This window comes from Sphaerodactylus townsendi, linkage group LG04 (assembly GCF_021028975.2).
Source record: "Sphaerodactylus townsendi isolate TG3544 linkage group LG04, MPM_Stown_v2.3, whole genome shotgun sequence".
In the NCBI taxonomy this organism is placed as follows: Eukaryota; Metazoa; Chordata; class Lepidosauria; order Squamata; family Sphaerodactylidae; genus Sphaerodactylus; species Sphaerodactylus townsendi.
Genome location: NC_059428.1, coordinates 139404597 through 139415713, shown reverse-complemented (window position 1 = coordinate 139415713; position 11117 = coordinate 139404597). Strand labels below are relative to the sequence as shown.

General features: G+C 57.9%; 1 protein-coding gene across 4 annotated transcripts; it reads right to left on the bottom strand.

Moving 5' to 3' along the window:
- Nucleotides 1-337: 337 nt before the first annotated feature.
- Nucleotides 338-10063, bottom strand: SNN (stannin). Of its 4 annotated transcripts, none has more exons than XM_048492745.1 (2): nt 9913-10063; nt 338-1998 (listed from the first exon to the last, which is right to left on the bottom strand). In XM_048492745.1, the coding sequence occupies exon 2, from the start codon at nt 1923-1925 to the stop codon at nt 1662-1664; it is 264 nt and encodes an 87-aa protein (XP_048348702.1). In that variant the 5' UTR covers nt 1926-1998; nt 9913-10063; the 3' UTR covers nt 338-1661. The 4 variants fall into 4 exon arrangements, with proteins under 4 accessions (XP_048348702.1, XP_048348700.1, XP_048348701.1 ...); XM_048492743.1 differs by lacking the exon at nt 9913-10063 and adding an exon at nt 9484-9503; XM_048492744.1 differs by lacking the exon at nt 9913-10063 and adding an exon at nt 4699-4998.
- Between the last annotated feature and the right edge of the window lie 1054 nt (nt 10064-11117).

Here is an 11117-nt window from a genome sequence, read left to right as displayed (position 1 = left end):
GGGGAGGGGGGAAGAGGGACCCCAGAACAAAGGAAGGCAAAAGTTCAGTCATCTTGGGAGTGAAATTTCTGCAAGCCCCCCCGCCCCTCCCCAGGGTGGGGGTGGGGAAAAGAGGCCAAGCTGCACAAGCCAGCCCTGGCTGAGAGCCCTTTGCTGGAACATCGTCCCAAGCATCCCGGACTCCCCTTTACTACCGTGTTTCCCCGAAAATAAGACAGTGTCTTATATTAATTTTTGCTCCCAAAGTTGTGCTATGTCTTATTTTCAGGGGATGTCTTATTTTTCTGTGTTCTGTTCGTCGGGCATGCTTCCAAACAAAAACTTTGCTACGTCTTACTTTTGGGGGATGCCTTTTATTTCGCACTTCAGCAAAACCTCTACTACGTCTTATTTTCCGGGGATGTCTTATATTCGGGGAAACAGGGTAGTTCCATACAACCCTCACTCCTTGGGGCTCGCAGAGACGATGTTCTGCCAGGCAAGCATGAAGGGGGCGCTCCAGAGTCTCCCCTTGCCAGCCCTATAACAGAAAAAACAGGCCCTTTTAGCCTTGGGGGGGGGGGGGACGGCATGGCCAGAACTGGAGAATTCAGTTTTCACGAACAGCAACAGAACCACGATAAACACAGAAAAACAAGACGGCCAAAAGACCTCCTGGAGCCAGAAACGGATCCCTTCGTCCCCCTTCAAGTTATTTATAGAAGCCCCCTCTGTATAGCCAAGCAAAAGAAAAGGCGAGAAATCCACAAGACGCACGGATGATGACGCACGGGCTTGCTTCATGAGCGCCTGGGGCGGGGCGGGGTGGACTTCAGCGCCCAACTGGGCAAGCAAGGGGCTAGGGATACAAACGCCACGGTCCGGAGGCAGGCTCAGGGGGAAAGACCTTTTCCTGTCCTTGGGCACGGATTTCCCAAAGCAGGTTGGCTCTGCTGGCCCCTCCCAAGCCCCCCATGAGCTTTCCGGCATGGCTGCCATCATGACTCCGGCGGAAGAGGGGAAGAGTTCAGAGCACTTGCCCCCTTGCTGAGCCTAAAGCAACTCCCGCCCCCATGCTTCTCCCCCAGCCCCAACTATTACAACTAAGCTGCATTCCAGAAGAGGGGAGTTTTTCAGCAGCACCACCCCAAAGAAAGACCCGGCCATGTTCCACTGCTACAAAAATTTCCCCCAGCAAACCCACATATCACCCCCCCCCTCCCCAACCCCACGGCTTGGTTTTGGAGACGCACTGGTGGTCACGCGTCTCCTCGCCCCAAGACCATTGCTAATGCGACAGGCATTCGTGCCATTCCATATGCTGCGGAACAGACTAGAACTACACACCCCTCCTATGTACACACAACACGCGCAGGTTCACAGTTGCGTAAGGTTCACATTTCAAGGGTCGGCTCCATCCCAAAGAGGCTCAGTGAAGAATTCAAGTAACGGGCAGCGCTCGCCTCAGTATGCAGTGGCGCTGCCGCCGCCCCTGCCGGCAACAGACCTCACGCCAGGAAAAGAGGCTCGGGCAGTTCTGGAGCAACAAGGAACCTCCGCCTCAGTGTGTCTGCAGATCCACAGGTGGCCAAAAATCTCCCCTCAGGCCCAGGCCTTCTCCACAGAGTGGTCCGCCCCGGCCCAGGTCCTTGGCCGGGTCCCCTCTGGCTCCAGCCATCCAGTTAGCTGTGAGTCTCGGTGCCGTTGGGCATGAGTTTGGCTTTCCTCTCCGTGCACGGCCCGCGGGCTGAGTACTGGACCAGGAGGAAGGGCTCCTTGGTCTCGCCTTCGCCCACGATGCTCTCCTCGTCCTCTGACTGGCTGATCCTCTGGAGGCGCAGGTAGCACCAGCAGCCGAGGATCAGGGCGCCCAGCGCCGCTATGGCGATCAGGATGACGATGACCGTCACCACCCCGGTGGTGGGGCTGTGGTCTGTGATCGACATGGTCAGCTCCCAAAGAGGTGCCCTGGGGCTCCTGGTGGTCAGCGGCCAGAGGGCTTCAGCCCCATTGCAGTACCTGGAAGGACGGAGACAGGAGAGCATTAAGCAAAGCTCTTAAGTATCCAAGCACAGCTCACAGCATCCCATTCAAGGCAAGGCCCACTTAAGGACGTGGAGGGGGTGGTATCCCATGGTGTGGGTGGTGTAAAATGCCATCAAGTTGCAACTGACTCACAGAAGCCCCAGGACCAAGGGATATTCCATGCAAACCCAAGACTGGGTTCCCAGTGGCCACATGGACATGAATTAAGGCTGCCAGAACTACCCAAAATGCACTCCCTGCCCCCCAAATACTCTAGGGCAGGGGAGGTGTCCAACTCTGGCACTTCAGATGTTCATGGACTACAATTCCCATCAGCAGGGGCTGATGGGAATTGAAGTCCATGAACATCTGAAGCGCCAGAGTTGGACACCTCTGCTCCAGGGGCTAAGGAATAAACCCGGTCCTTCGTTCTGCCCTCATATTACCACCGCCTGGCCCTTCCAACCCACAGAACAGAAGGCTGCCAGTAGCAGAGTCTACCCTGATGTTGCAACAGTCCTGCGCCATTTCACACGCCAAGCCTGGCTCAGCTGTCAGAATCTCTCTGAAGTAACATCAGGGCTTTGGGCAATCACAGGATTCCCAGCTGACGGGGAAATTCTTCCTCTCGCAGGTAACTGCGGCAGGAACCCCGTTTACTGAATTCAGGAGCTCTAAAGGGGAAGGATCAATAAAGAAGAATGAGAAAAGCCGCAGCCTTTCAGCACACAGCTGTCAAAGAAGCGTTGGGACGTCATTCAATTATACAGGTCACCGCAAGTCAGAAGCAACTGAATGGCACATCGCACAAACGCTCCAAGAGGAAGGTAAGTTGTAGAGAAAACACACACACCCCGATTTTATGCACAGTCCCTCATATTTAGGGAGGCCTCTCATGTACACGCCGTTCCCCAAAGAGTGGCACCATGCATCTGAAGCACTGCACTGCAGGGCCAGCTTCCGGCGGATGACTAACCGCCCAGATTGCCTGGACTCTTCCCCGCGTATTTAAACACCTGCCTGCCCGCTCCACCAGCCTGCTGTTCCGTCACTTTTCACAGCTCACCCCGTCCTCTGTCCAGGCAGAGATCTTGCTGTGAGCAAGCAGGGCTTACAGAGAACGCCCATTTGTGAGTTGAACAGGAGACGCAAAGCCCTAAAGTACCAATGGGTGCCGGGGGGGGGGGGGGGGGGAGGAAAGATCCACCCTCCCAAAAGGAGACTCCAAAGCCCAGTGGTGTCCAACTCCTTTGTTACGAGGGCTGGATATGACATAAATATGACTGGATTGGGCATCGCCTGGGGCACAGGTGTCAAACTCGTGGCCCTCTAGATATTATGGACTACAGTTCCCATCATCCCCTGCCAGCATGAACTGTAGTCCATGACATCTGGAGGGCCGCGAGTTTGACACCTCTGGCCTAGGGTGTGGGACTGCTCATCAGGGGGATTGTGTCCAGGTGATTGAGATGCATTCCTAGATCAATGCCACCTGTCTACCTGATCCAGGTCCAAAGGCAGTGCGCACTGAAGCCTCTGAACAATTAAAAACTTTTAAAATCTTATCCTATATAATCCAGTAACATTTCTAATTGAAACTGTCCTGCATGCCCATTGGTTGAGGGTTCGTCCTTGGGCTCAAAAGAGAGCAAGAGGCCAGCTGGATGCCCTGGAAAGCCCGACCGGACCCGCCAATGGCCTTCCACGCTTCCCGCGCGCCAAAGCACACCAAACCTAGAGGCCCATAACCATTACTGGGGATACGCCAAACAAAACAGTGATTTCTTCACCCACTGGCAGAAGACACCAATAGAAAGAAAGAAAGAAAGAAAGAAAGAAAGAAAGAAAGAAAGAAAGAGAGAGAGAGAGAGAGAGAGAGAGAGAGAGAGAGAGAGAGAGAGATGTATCTGATGTTGCTTTGCATCAATAGTGGTGGCGAACCTATGGCACTCCAGATGTTCATGGACTACAATTCTCATCAGCCCCTGCCAGCAAGGCCAATTGGCCCTACTGGCAGGGACTGATGGGAATTGTAGTCCATGAACATGATGATGATTTTGGATTTATACCCCACCTTTCTTTCCTGTAAGGAGACTCAAGGTGGCTTACAAGCTCCTTTCCTTTCCTCTCTCCACAACAGACACTTTGTGAGGCAGGTGGGGCCGAGAGAGTTCAGAGAGAACTGTGACTAGACCAAGGTCACCAGGAGGCTTCATGTGTAGGAGCGAAAAAACAAATCCAGTTTCCCGATATGACTCTGCCACTCAGGTGGAGGAGTGGGGAATCAAACCTGGTTCTCCAGATTAGAATCCACCTGCTCTTAACCACTACACCAAGCTGAAGCGCACCCCACCCCACAAGACATTAAAAAAACAGACATTTTGATGGCTGTAACTTTGCCTGCAGCCCACCTCAACTCCCCACCAATGCCTCTCCTTCTCTCAGGGTACCTAGTAAGGCAACAGCCACAGACCTACCCGCAGGGGACACCTGTGGCACCCCGCCCCTCTGATGACCAAGCATTTCTTTTTGTACCTGAGTTCAATCAGACCCGCTTGCGCCAAGGAGGATGCTGGTGTCTCCAGAAAAGACCACGTGGCACTGGCCACGTGGGCATCTGTTTACAGCCACCCCCATCACCATATCTGGATCTTAAGCAGATCTCAGGATGTGATCCAACTTAGCTGTACCCACAAGTAAGGTCTGGATCCTGCTACGACCCGCTGCCTCTGTTGGGTAGTGCTGCAGAAGGTGCCTCGGGAGACAGCGGGGACGTTCTTGCCGGATTCGCCGTCTCTATGACACGGAGAGCTTTTTTTATGGCTTCCCCTAGAAAATACTGAGGTGGAAGCAGAGAGGAAAAACCCCAGCGAGGGCACGCCGCCTCCCTCTTTGTCACGCGGGATGGAAGGAGTGGACTCACGAAGCTGTCGACAACATGACCGACGACGCAGCAGGAGGGTTTTTCCACAGCGACGGTGCCTCCGCTGCCAGGAAATTTCCTCCAAAGGGGAGCCGACCCTCGACCCTCTTCTCCTGCGCCACTAAATGCAGGCAGCCTCAGGAAACAGGCCCATTCCAGGCCGGGAGCTGCACAATCCGGTCTCTCCCCTCCCGGGGGTTCATCTGAAGCACAGCGGCGGGCGGGGGGGGGGGGGGGGTATCTCCCCCCCTCCCCCCAGAAGACTCATATTGTCAACATTTGCCTGCAGGACATCACGCACTGCCTTTCATCCTGAGCGTAGCAGTCGACAGAGCCACTGAGAACTACAGCCCCAGAACTATGGGTTTCTCGGAGGTTCTGCTGCAAACATTCCCACTGAACGGTGGCAGCAACCACAGCAGAGAGCAGGAGAAGGAGGGCAGGAATCCCTCGTGCGTGGTCCTGACACCCTCACACCCTGAAACAGAAAGAGGGCAGAGCCCCACCTGGCGCAAGGCTCGGCCTAACCCTAACCCTAACCCTCAGGGCTGCCCAGGCAGCCTTGGGAGCAAAGCATTTGTGAAGGCCGTCCCCAGGACTCAGCACGTGTGGCCCTCCTGAGATAAGCTCTCTCCCCTCGACATAAGAACGCATCATGTGTCTGTCTGCATTTGTTTATGTAGGTCACCAGATCCGTACTGCAAAATGTGTTTCTCTTATGTACAGAGCTTGCATTAGAAGCAACCTGCGCCCTCCACCTTCCAAAATAGAATCATGGAGTCGGAAGAGACCACAAGGGCCATCAAGTCCAACCCCCTGCAATGCTAGAACATACAATCAAAGCCCTCCTGACAGAAGGCCGTCCAGGCTCTCTTAAAAAACCTCTAAAGAAGGAGATTCAACCACACTCCAAGGTAGTGCATTCTACTGTCCAACAGGAAGTTTTCCTGATGTTTAGGTGGAATCTCTTTTGCTGTACCTTGAATCCATTACTCCTGGTCCTAGTCTCTGGAGCTGCAGAAAACAAGTTTGCTCCCTCACCAACCTGACATCCCTTCAAATATCTAAAAATGTCACCTCTTAACCTTCGCTTCTCCAGACTAAACATCCCCAACTCCCTAAGCCTCTCCTCGTAGGGCATGGATTCCAGACCTTTGACAATTTGGGTTGCCCTCCTCTGGACCCGTATCCATCTTGAATTGTGGTGCACAGAATGGTACACAATATTGCAACTAATGCAGAATAGACAGGTACATTTACATCCCTCGTTCTTGTCACTATACTCCTATTGTTACAGCCCAAAATCGCATTGGCTTTTTTGGCTGTCACATCACACTGCTGACTCATGTTCAGCTTGTGGTCTACTAAGCCTCCCAGATCCCTTTCGCGTGTAGTGTTGTCAAGTCAGGTGTCACCCATCCTATAACGGCGTATTTCATTTTTTCTGCCTCAGTGTAGTATCTTAACACTTATCTCTATTGAAATTCATTTTGTTTGTTTTGGCCCAGCTCTCTAGTCTGCACAGGCCATTTTGAATTCTGACTCTGTCCTCTGGGGGATTAGCTTTCCCCTCCTAATTTGGTATCCCCTGCAAATTTGATTATTATGCCCTCTATTCCACCATCCAAGTCGTTGATAAAAATATTGAATAGCACAGGGCGCAGGGTCAGAGACAAGGGGAAAACCCACCACCCCAAATTCCCAGGGCAGCAGGTGGGCCACACCTCCACGCTTGGAGAGGCTTCCTTTGCCCCCTCCCTGCCAGAAAAAAACTTGCCCAGAGGCTGTGGGTGCAAGAACGTGCTGGGCTGACGCCCGAGGACCGTGAGGGAGCAGCACCATCACCACACAGGAAAGGCAAATTCCGGCCCCAAGTGGCGGCCAGCCCCTGTTCATAACGCTCCACTTTGCCTGGGCATGCTCAGACAGACCACTCCCCATTTTGGGGTCTTGCAAACCTGAGGAGCACAGGTTTGCTCCTGGCCCAGTGGAGTAGCCACCACGGGGCAAGGTGGGGACAAATGTCCCAGGTGGATCCCCGTTTAGTCACGTGGAGTAGAAAATCACCCCACACACACCGAAGCTTGAGGCGGCCCCAAGAAGACATGGCCTCCAAAAGAGATGGGGGGTGGCAACTTGCTGCAGGCCTGCTGGGCGCTCCTCGGCCCTGCCTGGGACCTCTGTCGGCTCAGGTAAGTGGGGCGTGGGGGGCATAGAGGCCATCAGAGGGGCAGGGGGCACCATTTCACCCCAGGCAGCATTTCCCCCTGCTACGCCCCCGCCCTAGCCTCACACATGGGAGTTTCTGATGGAGGCAAGCGCATTGGAAAGGAAGAGGGAAGCGTGACAAATAAGCCAGCAAAGAGCTCGTCTTCATGGTCCCCTTGCCTTCCACAGCTCCAGGGCGCCTGAGGCTCAGCTCCCATTTCAAAGGACTCCTCCCCCACCGGGTGTCAACCCCCCCCCCCCCGTTCTCTCCACGAGGGACGACGGGGCCCACCTGCAGCTGCAACATGAAGCTGGCACCTTTACACTGGAATAACGGCTTTCAGTCTTTCAGGGGCTCCCTGGTGAGGATCTCCAGACAAAAATGCGGCTGGGCTTTATTGCTGCTCTCCCCACTGGGCTGCCTGGAGTAACAGGCGGAGCAGCAGCCTCAAGCACGGCCCTCCAGGACCAGGGCTGGGGACAATTACAAGAACAAGCACTACCAAGGGCTACTCAGAGGTGTGTCAGTGACCCTTTGGGCTGCGGGCCCCCCAGATCGGAGCCATGAAGCAGCTCCCACCCGCATGTGGCGCAAGAGGTCCCTGCACCTGCTTCAGGTGCCACCACCGCAGTGTCAGGGAGGTGAAGATCAGGGCCCCAGAGGGGAAAATGCCAAACGTAACCTCCTCGAAGGGCACACCTCCTCCTACACGTAGGATATTGCTGACCCCATATCCCAAGGGGACCCTCGTCCTCGCCCCCAGAATCCTCCCCCCCCCCCCATTCCTTCTTCCCTAAAGCAGGACTGCTTTGGGAACTCTGGCCCTACCGACATCCACACCTGCTGCCAGGAAGGAAGCGCCGTGAGAGGCTTTGTGCTACGGGGGCCTCCGCTGACCAGTGCCGGGCAAGAAGCTTGCCCTCCCAGGCAGCTGGCAACAGAAGATCACTGCAAGTTCAAAGCCACAAATGGCCCCGGCCCCCAACCTCTCTGACTCCCAGGACTTCAGCCACACCAGCCAGCGGCGTACCTGCCAGAGGGACATGGGGTTACCCATGTCCCCAGGTACCACCTATCTGGTCACATGGGGGGTGCAAAATCACCCCCACAGACCAAAGTTTTCTGCTGGCCTGCTGGGTGCCCCTCATGCCAGCCCTGCAAGAGGCCAAAGATGAGGCCGAAGGGCCACCACCAATCAAGGTTGAGGGGGGGGGGCGGCGGCAGCAAGCCGGCTGCTGCCCCCCTCGCCTGAAGTGGGCAGTGGGGGGGCAACCGGAGCAGGTGTTGCCTATGGCTGCCATTCCCCCCCCCATACACCTCCGACACCAGTTCAGCCAGGCACGCCAACCTCACGTCTCTCAGCTCCAGGATGGGGGGCTGAAAGGGCCACCCCAAAGCCTCCTTACTCCACGCGAGGTCACTTCTCACAGGACACCATCACCCCCACAAAGACCTAAAACCCAGGCAGGCCGGCCAGCCGGCACGGACGGACACAAGTGCCTGTGTCTGACGTGAATCGGGACCCAAACAGTTCAGAGCCTTCAAGCCCAAGACTGGCCCCCTCAAGGGCACCTGAGAAAAAGCCCCCCACCCACTGCAGCTGATGAAGGTGGGGCAGCTTTGCCCACACTGCAAACTCTGAAGCTGCCAAGCCATCTCCTGAGTCAGATCCACGCACAGCAGGTTGCGGTAGTCCAACCAGGTAGTTCCCCAAGAGTGTGGGGCTTTGGGTCGGCCTCCTCCGGGAAGGGCTGGAACTGGCAAAAGGCACCCTTCACTCAGCGACCACGAGACATATATGTGTCCCCAAGTGGCGCATTGCCTTCTTCCAGGGGAGCGCCACCCTGCCCAGGGAAGGGCAAACTCCTCCTCCCAAATCCCAACTGACACCACTTCCATTTTGCTCCGGAGCAAGTTTCTTCTCCCAGTTCTTTCTTGCCTCGCGATGTCCCACTGCCCCACTGGAATGAGGCGGAAAGGAGAGCAAAGTGTGACCCCCAAATTACTGGGAGATCCCCTCCCACCCCAGCACTTCCATGGAAACGTGAATCCCCACCCCCAGCAGGGTCGCAGCAAGCGCTCCGGGGATGGGAAGGGAGGCTGCAGCTGCCAGCGGAGCCCAGCGCCACAGGCTCCGGCGGGGGACTGCGGAGGGAAGACGCCCCTCTGACAGGCCGGAGCAACGCCGCCTGGGGCCACGCAGGCACCCCCGCCGCCAGGAGCCCCCCAATCCCCGAGGGGGCGGCCCCTGACACAAGCCACCGGCCGTGGGGGGGGGGGAGAGGAAGCCCCGCAGTGCGACCCCCCCCCCGGCCCTGCCAAGAAGGCGGCGCCCAGGCAGGCAGACCATCCGCAGCTGCGAGCGATCCCGCGTCAGAGCGCGCCGCCGCCTCTTTCTTCTTGCGCCCGGAGGCGGGGATGCTGCGTCGGGGGGGGGGGGCAGCCTCAGACACCCCCCCCCCCCACTACCCCAGCCCGAGCGGCGCCGCAGAAGGCCGGGCTCCCCCAAGGGCGCCGTGGTAGGGGGGAGAGAGGCAGGCCAGACTCCGCCCCCCCGCTCGCCATCTTGCGAGCCGGGCAGCCCCCAATCCTGGGAGGGGGGGCTCGCCGCAGCCCCCCGACTCTGCCTGGCCACGCCCCGGGCACTCCTGCGTCGGCCCCCGCGCGACCCCTGCCCGCCCGCCCGCCCGCCTGCCTGCCTGCCTGCCTGCTGCCTTTGTGCTCTGAGCTGGGACCGGCGCCCCCCCACCCGCCTTGCAGCCGCCGCGGAGCTCACCGGGGGTGGAGGGGGCTGCCGAAGTCTGCCTCTGCCGTCCTGTCCACGGGTCTGCTGGGCTCCGGTGCGGCCGCGCAAGAGCGCTCCGGCGCCGCCGCCAGCGCCTCCTCGTCGCTCCCCCCACCCGACGGGCCGCAGCCAATGAAGAGCAGCAGCAGCAGGAGGAGGAGGCGGAGCCGGGCGGCAGGCAGCGGGTGCCTAGTGGTGGGGGCGGCTCGGTCGGGCTGTGCCCTGAGAGGGATTCCGCGCCCACGCCGCCCGGCCCCTTCAGCAGCCGTCGCCGCGCCTCCTCCGCCCCCCCCCCCCCCGCAGGAGCGCCTCCTGGGACGCCTCAGCCGCCGGGGAGCCCGAGCCCCCTCCCCGGGTCCGTGGATGGCCTCGGGGAAGGAGCCTGGGGTACCGGCCCGCCGGCAGGGGTCGCTGGTGTGCGCTACCTCCCAAGCAAGAGCAGTCTATCTGAACGGGGGAGAAAGTTGGGTTTTTTGGCAACAGGGCCGACCCAGCCGTTGCCAGTCATCCCGGCCGAAGCCAGCTCAGCAAACAACATTCAAGCATTCAATGCACTGGACTGAAGACCTATTTCTGAACAAACCTGCGGGCCTCATCCTTTGTGCGCAACGTGGGCCGCGATCCAGCCAGAGTTCACTGCTCCACCAGCCCAGTTCTCTGCTGCACACTAGGTGGGAAGTCTGCCCCACTGCGTGAGTGTCAAGGGATGCAGGGGGTTACATAGAAATAAGTCTGCCTAGCAGGACCAAAACTGGGGGGGGGGGGGGGGGCTGTTGGGATCTGTGCCCGCCCCCTCCTTGGGAGGGAGGCTCCAAGTCAAATTCCTTTTCACAAAAGGTGAGATCCGGTCCAGTTGCGCTCAGGATGGGAAACCTGCTCCCACCTTCTAGTGCTACAACCAATGGGTTCCCAGGTGCCAAGGTGACTCACTGGTACCAAACTTGCCTTTGTGAACCTGGGATGCTGCGAATGACATGCAACCACCGCCACACAAGTTCCCAGCAGGTGGTGGACTGGAGGATGTGGGTCCTCACACCCCCTCCCCCGCTGCTCACCTGCCTCTCCCTTCTGGGAGCCAGACAAGGACCCAGGCTCCCCCCCCTCCCCCCGCCTCTGTGGCAGCAGTGTGCCAGCTGGGCAGGCCAGTCCCTATGTTCTTGTGAGATTCCTGTTCTTCTGGCAAGAGCTTGGCCCCA